Raw genomic sequence first — 21,142 nt, 5'->3', positions numbered from 1 at the left:
TGACCAAGTTTTAAAAAAATACTTCCCCATGTCATAAATACTCTCTCTTAGCTTTGTAACAAATACTGTACCAGTAGCAGGCTTACAACAAACTTTGCAACACACACTAGCTTGCAGCTTTGTTACAAACACTGTTCTGCTGCTTTTTTAAATACCTAATTTTAAGAACACCACTGAATTTTATTTTAATATTTTGGTTTTTTCTTTTTTTTTAATTTTGTCCCAGGAAATTTTGTGTAGTTTTTACTTTAGCCATTTTCAGTGCTGCAAACTTCAGCAAAAAAGGAAAGCACTACTGTTAACCACAAACAAGAAGTACAAAAGAACTACAACAATACAATAAAGAAATACATTGCTTTTTATAACCAAGATAATGAGAGCTCTTTTAACAAAATTACATAATTTTATTAAATTCCTCACAAATGAACAAAATTATTGTACATCAGATATTGAAGTTAAATAATAAGGCTGAATCACAAAAAATGTGAACATCTTTATCACAGGTATTAATGTGTTTGCATTCTTTAGTGTTCAGTTCACACCATTTTTAACAGATACAATATTATTACAACATATTCAATCCAACAGAGCATCAACAGCTTTATAATTGTTTAATATTAAGGCAAATTTAAATGTAAACTGAACACTTGTCTACAAAATAGTGCATAAATTACAAAAATCAAACTTGTGGCAACACAAATATATGAAACAGAATAAAGCTAGAACAAGAGAACCACAAACTAAAATAAACTAATAATTCGAAAACATAAACAAACTGGGGAGTGTAGATACATGATCAATTTTTACTTCTTCTTTGGTTTTTACCAGCTACTTAAATAATAAAAATTATTACAATGTGGTATTCATAAGTTACTTATGGTATGTCCCACACCATCAACATTAACTGTTAAATGCAACTATCCCACTCTCATGTACAGCATGCACACTACATGCCTATAAATAACTATTGAGGGATTCCTACCAAATTCTACAAGTTTTTAATCACCCATCTCCAAATTTTCTTTCTGGTAGACTGTTATGTGAATTGTAAAAGCATCAGGTGCAGAAACTGAAAAATGATTGTTTTAAATGAAATTATCTCAAAAGTAATGGCAGTGTTTTTTAAACATGGACAAGCAGCATCAAAAGACAGGACCAGGAACCTTTCGAGCTGAAACTCACTGACAGATAGATTGAATGAAATAAGCACCACTGTGAACCGGTTTTCACAAAATCTGAGAGTTGTAAACTCCACAAAACTGGAATTTATGGCTAAGGCACAAGTATGCATAACCTGAACCTGTGAGAACAAGAAAAAAAAACTACTTTAAACAAGCTGTTTTCATGTTGGCCTCCTCAATAACCAGATTTGAACATGGCTGAACCCTTTTGTAAACTTCTGGAGTGCAGATTACAAAGTAGATCTCCACTTCCATAACCTTTTAAAGAACAGAATGAATTTAAAGAAGTTCCAACATTCCAACACAAACTAGGGCTTGTATAAAATAATTTGAAGAAGGAACTTGTTATACAACAAAATATTGTTATTTTTATATTTACTTTCTGTTTGTGCTGACTGGTTGAAAATCGACTGCCATTCTAGTTTGCTTTGTTCCGCTGTTCACAGAATCTGTGACGTCCACAAAGAGATAGAATAAACCCATCAAGAACTCCAGCACTGATTTGACAAACATGAGGCATAGACTTAAATGTAAATGTAAATGTAGTGCTAATGAACATGAAACTGGTGTGGCTGATAATAAAGAGGTGGTGCCATGAAGACGACGGGGGTAGTGAAGATAAATCAAGAGCAAAGAATTATAGATGTTTTCTGCACTGAATAATATAAGGCTATCTTATCTGATTTGTACAGCAACTGACACGTGTCTTTCTTAGCTTTTCTTAACAAAACAGTTTCCCTGAATATAAATATAAAAAAATATCCAGCAGTATGAATCTTGGATGAAAGTGTGTGAAACCCCACAGAAATGTTGCGTTTTCTCTTAAACGAATGGACAGTGTATGAGGTTACAGACATAAAGTAAGAGCTGCATGCATGTATAAGTGTTTGTCTATGTGAATTTCTTAATGAAGCGCAGTTTCAGGTATGCAATGCTCATAAATATGATGAACATGCAGGCCAGAGCCACGTTGTTCTGCCACATTCCCCATGTAGAGTAGTCGATGCCTTGCTCTTCCAGGAATTCTTCTCCTGATTTACAGCTGTAACCAATCAACATTCACAATGTATTTATTTATTAGGATTTTAACGCCATGTTTTACACACTTTAGATACATTCATGACAGAAACGGTAGTTACTCATTACACAAGATTCACCAGTTCACAAGTTTAATGTCAAACACAGTCATGGACAATTTAGCATCTTCAATTAACCTCACTTGAACGTCTTTGGACTGTGGGAGAAAACGGAGCTCCTGGAGGAAACCCACACAGACACGAGGAGAACATGCAAACCCCACACAGAAAAGACCTGGACCGCTCCACCTGGGAATCGAACCCAGGACCTTCTTGCTGTGTTGTGTTAGACTGTGATGTTACATTCATTTGTGACTTTTAAGATTGTATCATTACATTTACAAACCGAAAAATCATTACATTTACATTAAATTCCGAAAATGAAATAAAAATAAACAGCAATGATTTAGATCAGCATTTAATAGAAACAGTGCAAAACAAAAATATTTAATGTTTCAACTAATTAGCTTTAATGTTTTTTGTTTTTTATACGCACTCATTCGAAATCTGATTGCTGCATTATACTACATGTTAGGTCTGTTGGCATTTCTTAAGCTAGTAAGTATGCTAAGGTGTTACAGTCAGTAGTTAATGTTGTATTGGTAGATTTATTAGGTAATAAATAACGGCCCACCCATCCGTCCTGTCACAAGGAAATTATGGACAAGGCAGAGGTGAAGGACACCACATCATGAAGAATAATCCAGGTTCCTTCACCAGGTCTGCTTACAACCTTACAGTTTGGTATTGGTAATATCACTCATACAACACCCACTTGCCAACGTCTAAATACACTTCAAAAATGTATAAATTATTTTTACTTGTAATTAACAATAATCTTTTATTTGTGGTTCTTTTAAAACATTTTAAGCTATTAACTTATTTTTGCTGTTCTTTTATTTACATTTCTAGGCTTTGTGTCTCCCAACTAAATTCTTCTGCTCTTCCTTTTTTTTTTTTAAACCACTTTTATCCACCATTTTAAACCATTGTTCTATAATTTTGCGTCACAGTGTTACAGTTACTTCTCGTTTATTGAGTTAAGTATTGCAATAGTTATTTACTTTTTTAATGATATTGTTATATCATAGTGATATATTTTACAGTTACTAAAAGTTTCCAAAGCAGATCATACTCGTTTCTATACCTGATTTGAAGTATTTATGCTAACCGGTTGATAGCACCTTAAATCCCTGATCACAGTTGTAGTGGGCTGATGTGTTTTACTGCTGTGCCACCCAAACACTGACCGTTATAGTGTTAACTAATAGTTGTATGTTTAATACACACTATGGAGCTATATGTAACACTGTAAACTTTGTTTAATGTTATTTGCCCATGGACTACATACAGTGGGGCCAAAAAGTATTTAGTCAGCCACTGATTGTGCAGGTTCTCCTACTTAGAAAGATGAGAGAGGTCTGTAATTTTCATCATAGGTACACTTCAACTATGAGAGACAAAATGAGAAAAAAAAAATCCAGGAAATCACATTGTAGGATTTTTAAAGAATTTATTTGTAAATTATGGTGGAAAATAAGTATTTGGTCAATAACAAAAGTTCAACTCAATACTTTGTAACATGACCTTTGTTGGCAATGACAGAGGTGAAACGTTTCCTGTAAGTCTTCACCAGGTCTGCACACACTGTAGCTGGTATTTTGGCCCATTCCTCCATGCAGATCTCCTCTAGAGCAGTGATGTTTTGGGGCTGTTGCTGGGCAACACGGACTCCACAAATTTTCTATGGGGTTGAGGTCTGGAGACTGGCTAGGCCACTCCAGGACCTTGAAATGCTTTTTACGGAGCCACTCCTTCATTGCCCGAGCGGTGTGTTTGGGATCATTGTCATGCTGGAAGACCCAGCCACGTTCCATCTTCAATGCTCTCACTGATGGAAGGAGATTTTGGCTTAAAATCTCACGATACATGGCCCCGTTCATTCTTCCCTTAACACGGATCAGTTGTCCTGTCCCCTTTGCAGAAAAACAGCCCCAAAGCATGATGTTTCCACCCCCATGCTTCACAGTAGGTATGGTGTTCTTGGGTTTTTCTTCTTCCTCCAAACACAACAAGTTGAGTTTTTACCAAAAACCACATGATATTCTCCCAATCCTCTTCTGGATCATCCATATGCTCTCTGGCAAACTTCAGACGGGCCTGGACATGTACTGGCTTAAGCAGGGGGACACGCCTGGCACTGCAGGATTTGAGTCCCTCTCGGCGTAGTGTGTTTACTGATGGTAGCCTTTGTTACTTTGGTCCCAGCTCTCTGCAGGTCATTCATCAGGTCCCTGCGTGCAGTTCTGGGATTTTTGCTCACCATTCTCATGATCATTTTGACCCCACGGGATGAGATCTTGACCCCAAGGGAGATTATCAATGGTCTTGTATGTCTTCCATTTTCTTACAATTGCTCCCACAGTTGATTTATTCACACCAACCTGCTTGCCTATTGTAGATTCACTCTTCCCAGCCTGGTGCAGGTCTACAATTTTCTTCCTGGTGTCCTTCGACAGCTCTTTGGTCTTGGCCATGGTTGAGTTTGGAGTCTGACTGTTTGAGGCTGTGGACAGGTGTCTTTTATACAGATAACGAGGTCAAACAGGTGCCATTAATACAGGTAACGAGTGGAGGACAGAAGAGCTTCTTAAACAAGAAGTTCCAGCTCTGTGAGAGCCAGAAATCTTGCTTGTTTGTGGGTGACCAAATACTTATTTTCCACCATAATTTACAAATAAATTCTTTAACAATCCTACAATGTGATTTCCTGGATTTTTTTCCCTCATTTTGTCTCTCATAGTTGAAGTGTAGCTATGATGAAAATTACAGACCTCTCTCATCTTTCTAAGTAGGAGAACCTGCACAATCAGTGGCTGACTAAATACTTTATGACCCCACTGTATATATGTGTGTGTGTGTGTGTGTGTGTGTGTGTGTGTGTGTGTGTGTGTGTTTTAATACTACTTACATATTTAAAGGTGGCAGAGTAATATTGAAGCCAGGTTGAATAGTTGAAGGAGGACGAGGGTCACAGAATTGCAGTCCAACAATCTCATTCACAAGGAGAGCCTGAAAACATTCATTTCAACATTATACTCACTAAATACTAAATCACACATTATTTAAACATAATGATTAATGATCTGATTTGATGCTTACAGTAAGACCATAGCGAGGGATGCTTAGGTATTTAAACCAGCTCAGCCAGTCGGCAATACTGGTCAAATTTACCAGTAGACCTGAAAAAATCTAAACACACACACACACACAAACCCATATTTAAACACACTAATGCACAATTACATTGAAAATGAATAAATAAAAAAAGAAATCCTTTTTTTGTGTGTGTACAGTATATGTGCATTCTCACCATCATGAACACAAAGCTAATAGTCATAAAGATGTTAGCGATTGCTACAACGCTTTGGTCAGCAGAGATGGCCATGGTCATCGCTGTGGCTGTATATGCGGTCATGGCAACAGAGAGCATAAAGTAGAAAAATGCACCAACATCAGCTTTATACCCTGCAAGAAAAACGTACTGGTGTTACTTATAAGCAAACAAATTTTGTTTTGTAATAAAAGTAATGGTGTCCAAATATTACAACTAGCAAACTTGGCAACTGGCTTTAGTTAAAGGAATTTGACCAAACAGTAAACAGCTTGCTAGCAATCCTATGGCTAAATATTGTCTAACCACAAATAGCAGTGACACAGATTCACACAGCAATTCATCATCTACGTACATTCAACACTCAATATTTCAAACAGTTCAGACTTTATTTAGTTTTATACTGATTAAAATAAGTTTGTCTCCTTATTTATTACTGATTTTTTATTACATGTAAGTAAATGTGACCTTTAGTTTGTTAGTGCACCGTCTAAATGACTAGGAAATTCCTTTTGATATAAATGCTTTAATAAAACAAAGCGCATGCTTTATTATGTTTTCTATAAAATATTTCCTTTGCCAAGTATGGTCACCTGAAAATTAAAATGTCCAGACTAAAATTTGGTTTGTGCAGAGGGTCTGCTGTGCACACAGTATCAGTATATTTGTTTTTATGGGTCATTATGTGTGTGTGAGTGTGTGTGTGTGTGTGTGTGAGTGAGTGTGTGAGTGTGTGTGTTACCTATTAACCAGTAGGCCACAGAGCTGAAGATGATAGCTGGAAAAGTACGCAGTGTGATAATATCGGAGAGCAGTTTACTCAGGAAATACACCGACAGCCTGTAGTAACCGCTGACATACTCATGTCTGCAGGAAGAAGGAGAATTGATATAAAAACATTTTAAACCTAGCTGATATCTACAGTGTTCTTAATAATAGAAACAATTTGGCAGCCTTTTTTATCCTATGTGATCTGTTTGGTGTCTAACGTTTGCATATTTTAATTTTGCATTGAAGTGACAAAGCTAATACAGCTGTGTTTTATAGGCCATCATATAGTCAATACATCTTACACCACAATACATCAGTGAATGAAGCAAAAAGCTAATTGTGTGCAGAACATATAAAGAAATATCTGCAAAACTAATGTTGTGTGAGATTGGTCTAAAGAAGAGCAGTAGCCTAGTGGTTAAGGTACTGGACTAGTAATCAGAAGTTTGCTGGTTCAAGCCCCACCACAGCAAGGCTCTTAACCCTCAATTGCTCAGACTGTATACTGTAATTGTAATGTACGTAAGTTGCTTTAAATATAAGCATCTGCTAAATGCAGTAAATATAAGAGTTACACAGAGTGGTAAAATACTGTATGTTAAAGCATTTAACATATTCAAAGGCTATTAAAGAAACTACCCAAGTGTCATGAACCAGGTTAAGCGGCTCTGAAAACAGGGGTCAACATATAAAACGAGTCTGAAAGCTTTTCCCTAATACCACACATTTTATGCCTAGTGACCAAGAACCGAGAATGACTGAGACTGAGAGTCTAAACAAAGCAGAAATTATCACCATTCAGCTATGCGGTGGCCTGCTGACACAGAAACGTAATCACAGAGCTTCTATATATATTGTGAAAATGAGATATGAGTGTATGTTTGCTTCGTCTCCACTCACAGGAAAAGCTTTCGTTCTGTAATGAAAAGTTCAGCAGAGGAGAGCGAGCTGAAACACTGGTTAGTGGTGATGAAGAACAGGGAACCTATCCTACAATAAGAGATCAAGTTAATACTCACAACTCAAGCCAAGCATGCACAGAGATACAGAACAGAAAAAACTGAGGCCTAGTCCACATTATAAGACATACGTTTATAATGATTTCTTCAGTTTTGCATTTTTTTTACACTAAAAATGTGTAAGAAACAACAGTTTTCTCATTGTACATAACAGACAGAAATGTCAGCAAAGATTTATTGGCACCCCTGGTAAAGATAGGAACAAAGGTCAAAAAAACGCCTAATTAAGTAATTAGCTTAAGCTTACACACAAAATATTTTAAAAACCAAACCTAATGAAGTACGTTTAACGTAACTTATCAAAAACACGTATCAAATATAGTTTAAATCATTGGTAATATAAATATGAAGTAAAGGATAAACTCATCTGATCATTTATAATTATTGAGGATATAAGAGAATTCACAAATTAAAATAAAACAAAATGTATAAAACAAGCAAACGAGTGATCAGTGGGTGCAGTGGATTATAAGGCTAGCCCACAACAAATCCAGGTTTAAATTGGAGTAGTGTTATCGGCTAGCCAGGGGTGGGGTGGCTGAAGCCATGCAATGAATTGCACCAGGGTTGCACTCAGTGTTTCCTGGTAAAACCCGACCCGCTTCAACCTGACCAGGATGAAGACGTTTATAAAAATTATTCTTACATCGTGTTTAATTATTCAATATATGTTTCAGCTATACAAAGTGCTCAGAAAAGGTTCCCCAAAAGATCCTGATCATACAACACATGCTGCATTTAGTTGTTGTAAGCTTCCTACCTGTTCTGAATTCCGCTTAAATTGGACTGCACGCCGTAAAAAATGGCACCGGCAACCAGAGCTAAGAAAAAGGTGACGGCAATCTGTAAAATAAATATGATCAGGAGCTATTCAATACATTCAATTCACACTTCTTCTTCTTCCTCGACCTTTGTTCCGTTCGGCTGCGGGGTCGGCTCTCGGCGGATCGTGATCCACATTGATTTGGCACAATTTTTAAGCCGGATGCCCTTCCTGACACAACCCTCCCTATTTTATCCGGGCTTGGGACCGGCACTACAATTCACTGGTTTGTGCATCCTAGCGGCTAGGTGCATATTTTACATTTGACAATTTCAGCATTTAGCAGACGCTTTTATCCAAAGCGACTTACACAATGAGCTGAACACGATGAGCAATTGAGGGTTAAGGGTCTTGCTCAGGGACCCAACAGTGGCAACTTGGTGGTGGCGGGGCTTGAACCGGCAACCTTCTGTTTACTAGTCCAGTACCTTAACCACTGAGCTATCACTGCCCTGGTCATATAGGACAATTCAGTGTCTCCAATTAGCCTGGTGGCATGTTTTTGGACTGTGGGAGGAAACCGGACCACCCAGAGGAAAGCCACGCAGACACGTGGAGAACATGCAAACTCCGCACAGAAAGGACCCGGACCGCCCCACCTGGGGATCGAACCCAGGACCTTCTTGCTGTGAGGCAACAGTGCTACCCACTTAGCCACCGTGCCGCCCGCATACATTCAATTCACACTGATGAGCCCAAACATGAGATGAGAGTCGTGTTAAAATCAGAACCTCACCTGAGCAACTGAGGTCTGAGGATTGAGCACGAGGTTGCGGAACGTCCTCCTCAGCACCCATTTAAACTGGTGACTAAAGGATGTGTTGTAGGTAATGGTGCGAGACTTTGGCTGCCCAATGCCCTGACGGCCCTGAATGATTTTCTCCAGCTCATCTTCGGTCTGCTTGTAGTTTGACCACTGCTTGTACTTCTCCACCAGTCGATCCTCGATGTTCTGACGTGAAGAGACATCCTGCCTGGCATCCAGCTCTGCGCCAATGCATAAAGCGTGCTATCATAGCTTAAGTTCACACAGGATGAACTGCACTGAACAAGCAAACAACGTGTGAGTATAAAAACTACCGTTATTATCCTGTGCTTTGTCTTGAGATTCTGCTACAAAGACTCCATTGATGACATCCAGGAAGAAATCAGCAGGGTTGTTATGGGGTTCACAGGTGTATCCTGAGTAACACAAAGAACATTAGCTCACTACTAATTTGCTATGTATATATATTTTTTGTATTGCACAAAAGACTAACTGCACCTTTTAGCCCACAATGTGGATTGGACATGTGAATGTTTACAGGTATGAATGTGTTTAAAAGTGAGCTGTGTGTGATAATACTGTTTTTGTTGTATTTTTCATGCAATGCAAGCATCCGTATAACCAAAGTCAAATTCCTTGTATGTGTGAGCATACTTGGCAAATAAAGCTTCTGATTCTAACAGGACATGGGACACAAATTTATTGTAAAGCCTCGGACCCCAAACCTTCCCCCTTCCCACACACAAGCATAGTCAATCATATCTGTATGTAAATCACTAAACAGCCAATAGTACCGCTGGGGATTTGTACCAGTATTTGTACAGCTGCACCACCTGAGCACTGTCATGTATTGATTATTCATCCCAATTATACTGGATTTTAACCAGCAAAGCTACAAGTGGATATAAATCAAGTTTTAGGGAGAAATCATTATTAAAAAATACAGCTCAGTCACCACCAAAAGCAGCTTTTTTCTATTATCAATTTTAGAGGGTGAGGACGCTGAGTGTCTTGTTTATGTGTTTTTGGAATTCCCCTAGCAGAGGTGCTCACAAGTGCCCCATTATCAAAACCTGATCCACATCAGACCAGACTTTCCTGAAGGTTACTTCCTATGTTTCAGTTAAAGCCCATGAAATACTACACAGCCAATAGGGCCTGGAAATGGAGGTCTTGACCACAGTACTGTTTAAAATTTGTTTACAACAATATTTAATGAAGGATGGGGGTATAGTCATGCTAGAAGAGAAAAGAGCCTTTATCAAACAGTTTCCACAAAGATTAAAGCATATCATTCATTAAGTCTAATTAATTTTATATACTTGTTCATGTAATTTAATGCAAACACCTGACCACAAACAGATAGTATTTAGGATCAATATTTAATAAACTGTGTAAAAAAGTCTGTACAGATAATTGATTTTAAAGCATCTGTTCTCACCTATCTCACTAAAATAGTCGAGAGAACTCTGAGCAGGACCGTGGTAAATCATGTTGCCCCCCGACAGCAGCGTCAGTGAGTCAAAGAGCCGGTAGATGGAGTAACGGGGCTGGTGGATGGACAGGATAATGGTCCGACCATTATTGGACATCCTGTCAAAACAGACAAATTGACCACATGCTACACACACAAACTGCTTATTGCACCAACACAATAAACACTACAGAGGAGAACGTAATTTATATCCCTTTAGCATGTGCATATGCATACTCATATCATACTGCACACTTTATGTATGTAAATGTGTGCACCTCTTCAGCAGTGACAGTACAGAGTTAGCCGTGCTAGCATCCAGTCCTGTTGTGGGTTCGTCCAAGAAGAGAACAGACGGATCTATGATGAGCTCCATCCCAATGTTGGTCCTCTTCCGCTCACCACCTGAAATACCACGAATCAGCTGTGTGCCAACCTGTGATAATAATACAGCAATGTGGAAAATGAAATTAGCATCCATACTGTGCATGCCTATGTTTTTTTCACAGAATGTTAGCAAGCTAGCTCACATAAGCGGACAGGATTTCTGAAAGGATGTTGTGTAATATTTATAAACATTTTTAATGGTGGCTGTCTGGAATTGAGGGTTAAGAGCCTTGCACAGGGGTCCAACAGCGGCAAATTGGTGGTGGTGAGACTTGAACTTCAACCTTATGATTACTAGTCCAGTACCTTAACCAGTGAGCTACCACTTATACCAAGGAATGAGTATTATGTTCTGTTACACTACACTGTGTGTAGCAAGTGTCCATATTAGTGCACTGTACCCGTGAATCCGCTACTTTAGTCAGTCCCAGCTCTTCAATCAGTCGCTGGACTCTCTGCTCCTTCTCCTTCTGACTGAATGACATCGGCAGCCTCAGTGCCGCTGAAAACCGCAAATTCTCCCTCACTGTTAGCGTCCCCATAACCACGTCATCCTGCAGACATAAAGCAAGTGACAGAGGTGTGACATGCAAAATGCTTGTCAAAATGTTTTCTAAATTAACAGCAGTATTTTTAGTAGTAAAGGAACTAGAGCATGTTCCTAAATACAGATAAATCTAAGGCTGCGTGCGAAATAGCATACTTAAACAGTACGTACTAGATTCGAGTCAGTATGCGCTGCTCGGCTGGTAAAGCAGTACGCTCTTTCAGTACAGAAGTGTGCAGTATGCCGCAACCTCGTACGTACTACGCCCATCATCTTACCAACGTCACGTGATGCATGACATCTCATCGCCACAGTTATAACAATTTTAAAATCTGACTAAATTATTTTGCCGTTCTCACAAAGCTACTCATAACGTTATTCAGGGTTGTACTAAATCATAACATGTTTAATGTTTGTCTTACTTGCTTTCCGCCATCTTTCTCCTTCACTATGAACGCCTTTACAGCTTCAGTTGCATTATGGGATAGATCATCGGACCATAAGTGTGCATCGTTTGCATACTCAAAAATGGCTGCCCAGGCAGTAGGTCTCCCGGGTATTTTTCACATACTTTTTAATGTATACTATGTATTCGGACATACTAACCGCTTTAGCGTACTGTTCAGTATGGAAGTATGTGATTTCGGACGCAGCTCATATCTCAACTATCACAAGATATCACATTTTTCTGGTTGCAAAATAAAGCTTGTTAAGAGCTATGAGAAGCAGTTGATCAAGGTAAAATGAGCTAAGATACAAAGTATTACCCACAATAAACTTATATAACTCCATACATAACTAGATTTTTTAAAGGACGTGTTTACAAATCTGTCCTTTACATGTATTTGTTAACTTCTGACCTATTCAGACCTACTAACTATTCAAACTGCTGACACAAAGTAATAATTTGATTAGTCATGCAGCTCATAAACTTAGTGAGAAACACTGACTAAAACCAAAACTGATGACAATTCCCCTTTTTAAAATGAGACACTTCCCTTTTTTAAGCATTTTAAATCATTTAGATATCATCATTCAGCTTTTTTTTATGGGAAATGTGTAGAACAGAATGATCATGCATGCTGATTCATCAACTATGGAGTGAGTCAGTGTACCTGTACTACGTATCCGGAAAGACATTTAAAGTTGGGAGGCTGTGGTGCTCCATCAATCAGCACTTCCCCAGACAGACCTTTGGGATCTTTCCTTGCGGCTAGCACATCCAGAAACCTTCACAAAACACATTACAACCCCAATCTTGATATAAAAAAAGTACTATTCTTTTTATATACAATAAAATATAATACAGTCTGTTCATATTCAAATACACAGCAGACACTTACAGTGTCAATGATGATGTCAATGATTAACCACTAAACTGATAACAAACATAGAAGTCGCTGTTTGATTAATGCTGTAGGCTATAAACGTTCTTTAAATTAATTTTCAAACGCTGATGCTTGATCCCAATTGAGAGCTGCTACAGTCTGTAGGCACCAGCTATGAGCTGAGATTGTATTTTTGAGATTGTGTTTATTATTCTGAGATTGTAATTTGAACAGGAAAACCTTTTATGCATTTATTTTGCTTAAATAATAAAAGGCAGAACTGTTACACACTTAAATCACCAACACTGAGGCCAGTTTGTGTTAGTATGAAATCTGACTGCATGACTTACTCTTGTAAAGCACTAGGTGCCCTGTCTAGGGTATTCCTACTTTGTGCCGACTGTATCCTGTTGGAACTGGACCCACTGTGGCACTGGCCAGGATAAAGTGACTGTTGAAAATTAAAAAAAAAAAAAAAAAAGAGAAAACAATCTGATTAACAGACTTACGATGATTTTCCACTCCCTGTTGCTCCCATTATAGCATTCAGTCCAGGCTTCATGATGCCACTAGATGAGAACACAAACACCCAAAATATTATTATAAATACTGTTGCTTCATTCAGTGACATCCTCACAAACTAGAGACTGAAAACGTGGGGCCTTAGCCAAGCTCAGCAGTTGAAGCGCTGGACAAATATCCAGAAGGTTGCTGATTCATGCCCCCCATCACCAAATTGCCATTGTTGTGCGCCTGAGCAAGGCCCTTAACCCTCAATTGCTTGACTAAAATTATCTGCAGCTTTAGATAAGGCGTCTACTAAATGGCATAAATGATAATGAAATGTCTGTATGTAGATGCCCAAACAGGCATCGTTTTGGTATTATTTATTTAACACACTCAAAAAGCCAGTCATTTTCACAAACTGTATTCCAGATTCCATTTGAAACTAATCTTTTCTTGCCATGATCTTTGGTAGGGGTATGACAGCAAAAAACAAAGCTTTTAAGCATTTAAAAAAACATTTAAAAGGGTTGCTGTATGCACTTTAGTAACACTGTAATCTGATCAATAATCCACTCAGTCATTACTTGTGTTACCGATGTGATAACTGTCGTGGTCATTTGGGGATTGCAAGTTACAATCCCAAAGATGACACCTTCATCCCTAGCTGGACATCCAACAGAGTAATAATGGACAAGTTCACAATGACTATATAATCAAAATAACACTATACAATTGTTTGTTATATAATATATACAGATAAGGGTTGTTTAAAGTCTTTAAAGTGTGTTGAGCTAAATATAATGACTGGATTGACATGCTGAATGAACGAATGAATGAATACTGGAAGTATTTACGTAACAAGGTTAAAGGTGGTCATTAGATATCACAACCCAAGGGTAGAGAATTAAGAAAAGATTTATTTAAAATGTCTACCAAATAAATGAAGGTAAATATTGGGTTACATGCACTGCTAACTCTTATCCATCAAATATGGGACAATACTACACAAACATTTTCTTTGAAATGCTACAGCATAGTCATGGTTACAGAAGTACTTTAGCTTAGTCATGGTTACAGAAATGCTGATTCATTTTTAAATCTGTGAACTACTGCCTTGTTTTAATGTTAGGATGGTATTACCTAATGTAAATATTACCTTGTCATAAAGAGTTCAGTGTCAGCATGTTACACAGAGATTATAAACTGCTAAAATTGTATAATTGTGGCAATTAAAACTAAATCATATTTCACCACTCCATAAAGAGAACATTTTCTCATTCATTTTAAGTAATTGTTAAAAGTTTTGAAACTTGAAAATGTATTTACATTATATACAGGAACATTTCTAATATATTTGAAGTGTATTGTAAAATCTCCAGGCTAAAGTGGGTCTGAGAAAATTAGCTTTAGCTTCCATGTTGTATCTGATCAAAAGCATAAAAAATAAATGTAATGTTTTACCAATCAGCTGATTGTAAACCTTGAGCACAACCAATTGTGTATTTAGTCTCTACCCTGGTGACAAGAGGTGAGGGGTGAAGGGCAGAATTGGCAAGGAGCCTAAAATATCCCAAATTACACAATGGAAATGTTATGAAACTGTTCCTAACCTGACCCTGCATGAGAATTTCCTCTTTCATTGTTTCACCTCACTTTTATCTAAGACAATGAGTTGTATAACTAAGAAAAATATGAAATCAGCCGAGTGTGTTTGTGTGTTTAAAACAAGACAGGATAATCCCGTTCCTAATAAATAAGCATATCCTGACCTGACTGTGGCTGCCTTTGACTGTTTGATCTGCTTTTGCATGAGCACATAGATTCCAGATCAGAACCAAGCACTGTGCATGCACTCACGTCCACATTTCACATCTTTGTGGAGGCCCATGTTTCATCTCCAACCCATTTCTGCTCTTTATTAAAGACCAGGCACTGCACTTACTTTTACATTTTTAACATGTAAACTTGCTGTTCCTAACACACTTTTACATGCCTCCTCTGACATGTTTACGGACATGCTACATCTTTACAGCAGCCATTGGTGTATTCATACAAAAATTTCTCATCCTTCTTTGTATTTTTCTGCTGCTTATGTCAGCACCTAGACATGACTTTTTCCTGATAATAAAGAAAACGGAACCCAAGATAATAATACACCCATACACACCCATACACACTGCTAAAATTATTTAGAAGTGCTGGTCAGGTGCCTTTTATGCCTTACCAAATCCCAACATTTAAAACTCACTGAATATTTATGGCAAATTCTAAAGTACAGACTAAGCAGAAGATTTCTACCTCCTTTGAGCCCCAAAGAACTAAAATATCTTTTTGTTATAAACAAAAAATTCAGGACTTGTTTTACTGCATGTACACGCTGTACTTAACTCCTTACTACCACCTTTATAGTATCAAAGGTCAGTTCATTTGTCCTTCAACTGTATTTTTATATATACATGAAATAAAAACGTTGCATTTAGTTATTTCTCTGTGTATTAAATATGTTAAATATGTTAAATATGTTATGTGGCCATCTTCTTACTTTCACAGAAAAACTTCAAGTTAAAATCTTTAAACAATAAAATTACTGCACATTAAACTCAGAAAGCCGCCACTCGTTTTGTCATGAGTACTCGTTTGTCTCACACTGGTTAATCATTTGTCCCTTCGATCAATAAACTTGCATGCAGGTGCATGTTCAATATAACTGCCCTTCTGTCCTTTAAGTATCTTTAAATACACATTTGCTTTTACAAAAACGTTTTATAGTTATTGTTTTAGTAAAATCCATGTGAAAAGTCGGGAGAGTGTATGTCAAACATAAACACATGTTCTGAGCAATAAGGAATATTGGCTGCAAGTTAAAGCTTAATAAAAAGAATAGATGCTTTTTCACCACACAGTGATTACAAGCGTTATATAACCACCCAGACTAAAAAACTTACATTTTTGGCATAACAAAGCAGGAATTTATTAAAGGGTTACTTTTAAGGGACCTTTTTGACACACACTCGGTGCAAGAAGCACAAAACCTGGACACCAGCACAATGGATTGAAGCAATATAGTCTTATAAGTCAAATTTCTATATTTGGTGAGACTCATGTTGGGAGGAAGCCAAATAATGACTTCAGCCAACAATATCTGCTACCAATTGTTTAGCACATGGGGAAAGCCCCATAATGATACGAGTCCGGAACCCTAAGCAACACAAAATGTATCTCACCATTCTTCATTCCTCAAAGAACTGGAATATTTTCTTTCCACTCATGATTGAGATAATATATTTGTAATTAATTACAGTAATAATTTCTGTTTTTCTTTTATCCAGAGCTGATTTTGAGCTCAGAAGACTGAGATGGAGGATGCAGTTTTGTGAAGACTAAATGCTGCCACAGTGGACGGGACTTACTTGAGGTTAACAAGGATATCTTTGTAGACAGTCTTGCGTTTGCAAAGAATCCCACTCCTAGATTCCACACGGTAGTGGATGTTGTGAAAGCTCACCGTGGCCCCACATGACGAGGAGTGGCCCCCCTTCTCCATGCCATCCACATCTCTTTTTTCTGACATCCTGCAAAATTGAGAAAAAAACTATGAAGCAGTGTTCATCATAAGTGTTACTGAAATTAAGTGTTCTAAAGCTGTAAGGTTCTTGGGAAATTTGGATATTATCTGTCCTCATGCCCCAATGTTAGGCATAAAAAGGCAACATAGTTGACTAGCCATTAAAGGATCCTTTAGAAGAAGACAGGGTTCACATCTGCACCCCAAACCTGCTAACTGTGATTGCCATCTTGATGTGCACTGTAAAGTTTTGATTTTTATATAGACAGTAATGATGGCAGAGGCTTATAGAGGCACCAGCTGTAGTAATACATAATAAGCAATTAATTAGAAATTAGAAAGCCATTCCACAAAGTGGGATTATAATAGGGCAGCAGTAAGATAAGTAATTAATGTAAATAAAACCTAATTTGTTTAATGCTTATTTGTAAGATCTCGTCTTATTCTAGGACTTGTTAGGGGAAAGAAGGTCCTGGGTTCGATCCCCAGGTGGGGCGGTCCAGGTCCTTTCTGTGTGGAGTTTGCATGTTCTCCCCGTGTCCAAGTGGGTTTCCTCCCACAGTCCAAAGACGTGCAAGTGAGGAGACCTGGAGATAAAAAATTGTCCATGATTGTGTTTAATATAACCTTGTGAACTGATGAACCTTGTGTAATGAGTAACTACCGTTCCTGTCATGAATGTAACCAAAGTGTAAAACATGACATTAAAATCCTAATGAACAAACAAAAAAGGACTTGTTAGGATTTACTCTACTTAAAGAAAAAAATCCTTAAAAACATTTAACATTTATTTACATGCATTGAAGATTTTGGACAAAGACGTGAGTCTTCCAGTCATTTGTCGCAGTAAAAGGGGGAACAAAATCTCAAGAATGACTGAATCTCAAGACACACACGTCTCTTACAAGTCTGTGTATTTATTTATTTATTTATTTGTTAGGATTTTAACGTCATGTTTTACACACTTTGGTTACATTCATGACAGAACAGGTAGTTACTGGTTACACAAGATTCATCAGTTCACAAGTTCAATATCAAACACAGTCATGGACAATTTTGTATCTCCAATTCACCTCACTTGCACGTCTTTGGACTGTGGGAGGAAACCAGAGCTCCTGAAGGAAACTCACACAGACACGGGGAGAACATGCAAACTCCACACAGAAAGAACCACAGAAATCGAAGGCAGGACCTGCTTCCTGTGAGGCGACTGTGTCAGTCTGTGTAAACTTTTGACTTTAAATGCAGATGTTTTACCAAGTGATGCTTTTAAACACAAGCGCTCTTCAGTCATGCGGATCACTGTGCGACTTTGTTGCGGTCTGTCTATAATTGCCTGCTTTATATATTGATTAATTACAATTAATATTCGTACTTAGAACTATTTATTATACATCATTTTGTATATTTCATTACTTAGACTATGTCAATCCATTTTTATTTTAAAAAATCCAACATCCATACAAGGAATTAAGGCTTATAATGAGCAAGAGATTCTTCCTCATTACTTAACACGATAAAGCTCATAATAATTACATATAAAACATATGAACCAAACTGAATGTGCAATAATACAATTACAGTGACTTACATTACAGATGTGAGGTTAAAGGCTCGCGCGTCTCCTCGCGTTCCTCTGCATAGAGCGAATAACGGTATTGGGTGCGCGCGCAAGAACAACTGCTCGCGCGAGACCTCCCACTTCACGTGCCTGACGTCTATACCCAGAATATAACAACCTCACGTGCCTAATATGAGCGTGATACATGAGGAGATTTTAATGTCATGTTTTACACTTTGGTTACATTCATGACAGGACAGGTCATTACTGCTTACACAAGATTCATCAGTTCAAATCAGTCATGACAATTTTGTATCTCCAATTCACCTCACTTGCACGTCTTTGGACCCACACAGACACGGGGAGAACATGCAAACTCCACACAGAAAGGACCCAGACCGCCCCACCTGTGGATCGAACCCAGGACCTTCTTGCTGTGAGGCGAGAGTGCTTCCCACCGTGCCACCATGCCACCCTGCCACCCTGTTAGATAGAAACACAGACGTTTACGTGTATATAAGATAAATGTCAGGCTATCCTGCACATTCATATATTATAATGTACATATTATAATATGGGCAGTCATAGCTCATCGTTTAAAGAACTGGACTAGTAATCAGAAGGTTGCTGGGTCAATCCCCAATACCGCCACTGTTGGGCCCCTGAGGAAGGCCCTTAACCCTCAGTTGCTTTGTTCACATTGTATTTGGTCGTAACTGTAAGTTGCTTTGGATAAAAGTGTCTGCTAAATGCTGCAAATGTGATGTAACGTACATATATTTTCATGCCATATGTAAAAATAGCACGTTACAAAACACCTGGTTATGAAACGGGGTTTCATAAAGGGCAATCAGCAGCTCTGCTTTATTGTAGTCATTCTGACATTACACAAATATGTTAAGGGTCAGAGCGATGAATAAAACGGTGAGGTGTGTTTGAACAAGTGTTTCCTACCTGGACTCTGCTCCCACTATAAATCCTAGCAATCAACAGCAGTCCTCCCACTGAAAACCAATAAATCCTGCTTTTAAAATGAAATATCATTTTTTTTCTCTCGTTGGTGTTGGACGTTGGTGAGAAATACGACAAACAGAATAGAAAACGAGTTATAACTCACTTTCTTAAGGAGACAATACAGGATTGTTAGATGTTTGTTTGTTTATTAGGATTTAACATCATATTTTACACTTTGGTTACATTCATGACAGAAACGGTAGTTACTCATTACACAAGATTCATCAGTTCACACAAGGTTATATCGAACACAGTCATGGACAATTTAGTATCTCCAATTAACCTCACTTGCATGTCATTGGACTGTGGGAGGAAACCAGAGCACCCGGAGGAAACCCATGCAGACACGGGGAGAACATGCAAACTTCACATAGAAAGGACCTGGACCGCCCCACCTGGGGATCAAACCCAGGACCTCCTTGCTGTGGGGTGACAGTGCTACCCACTTAGCCACTGTGCCTCCCGAATGATAGATGTTAGTTACACTTATGTTTATATGAGTTCTAATATTTCTTTACTTCGCACAGCTTACAAGCTGAGCATGCAGTTCTGAACATTGTTTTGGCTAGTTTTTTTCTTATCAAAACTCTTCAAAACTCTTCTCCTCTTTGAAACTTTCTCATGTCGTTTAGCCATCACATACACATACACACATACACCCCCCCCCCCCTTTTTGTGTTTATAAAAACTCTGTTTTCTATTAATAAAATAAGACATTCATACTTTGTCCTGGCGTCTTGTCTGTGTGCTTTCCTTGTGCACAAGATTCAACAAATTTGATTCTTCTCCTGGTTAAGTTCTTTCTATTAGCTCAAGGGACTCTCATCCCGAGGAACAAGTCACAATTCACTTGAACCTTTTTAAACACAAAAGGACACTTTCAATGTGTCAGTAAACATAAACTGTGTTGACGGGTGGGCCTACCACAAAACCCACTAAAAATATTATCTAATCAACTTTTGACTGTTTACATATCTAAGGTGTGGGAGTAAATGGGGTTGTAGGATGCTTGGATGCTTCCTGCTCTAAACCCTATCATAGCTTAAACACCTAAACTTTTTTTTTATGGATTCCATGCAAAAACGGTATATTGAACATAAGGGGATATTTTTTAAATGGGTAAAGGGCATGTAAGACAAAACAACTGTTCCCCCATTGGCCCCTACATTCCTGATTTCTCAGGTGAGAACTGTAGCAATTAATTCAATAAGTACATTTGTTAAACAAAGCTATTCATTAAGTGCAAAATTGGATTTGGTTATCATGTACAGGTGAGTAATAAAGCAAATGCGCACGCTTTATTTCGTTTGTCTGCGCAGGCACTGAGTCGTATTGCGCATGTGTGTCTATATGTAACTAAAGTGCATTTGATTATATTCTGGAATAAGCAAGAACCTCCTTAATAAAGTGTACTAATGAAACGTGTAGTGTCATGGTACGATATTGTACGTTCGCATGTACATTCAGCAGTTAATTTTAGTGAAACGTGTAGAGGTACAAGTGTTTCTCAGAAAAAATCACATAAAAAATGTTTCAGAGGAAAAATCACGTGTAGATTAATCTGAAAAAATAACCGTTTTCACCGTGAGAGTTTTCTTTTACAAAAACCTGGTATTTAAGCTCCGTGTGCAGTGAATCTCTGTACAACAATGTAGGTATTTAACAACGATACCAAAAATGTACCAAAAACGATTTTCAAAAATGTAAAACACCTCAGAACTGGTCTGAT

At 37.9% G+C, this 21,142-nt stretch overlaps 1 protein-coding gene across 1 annotated transcript; it reads right to left on the bottom strand.

The window, feature by feature from the left end:
- Positions 1-383: 383 nt before the first annotated feature.
- On the bottom strand, positions 384-18,481 carry abcg2a (ATP-binding cassette, sub-family G (WHITE), member 2a). The gene is made up of 16 exons (XM_063015644.1): positions 18,430-18,481; positions 16,684-16,845; positions 13,276-13,335; positions 12,554-12,668; positions 11,293-11,445; positions 10,783-10,940; positions 10,472-10,623; positions 9,345-9,446; positions 9,001-9,251; positions 8,202-8,284; positions 7,323-7,412; positions 6,394-6,518; positions 5,631-5,785; positions 5,420-5,509; positions 5,229-5,329; positions 384-2,223 (listed from the first exon to the last, which is right to left on the bottom strand). Coding segments are annotated over exons 1-16 (1,950 nt in total). The 5' UTR covers positions 18,432-18,481; the 3' UTR covers positions 384-2,072.
- Positions 18,482-21,142: the final 2,661 nt, after the last annotated feature.

The sequence above is a fragment of the Trichomycterus rosablanca genome, chromosome 19 (assembly GCF_030014385.1).
Source record: "Trichomycterus rosablanca isolate fTriRos1 chromosome 19, fTriRos1.hap1, whole genome shotgun sequence".
NCBI classification, from domain to species: Eukaryota; Metazoa; Chordata; class Actinopteri; order Siluriformes; family Trichomycteridae; genus Trichomycterus; species Trichomycterus rosablanca.
The sequence above is the reverse complement of the archived record's forward strand: the minus strand, read 5'-3'. Positions and strand labels throughout refer to the sequence as shown.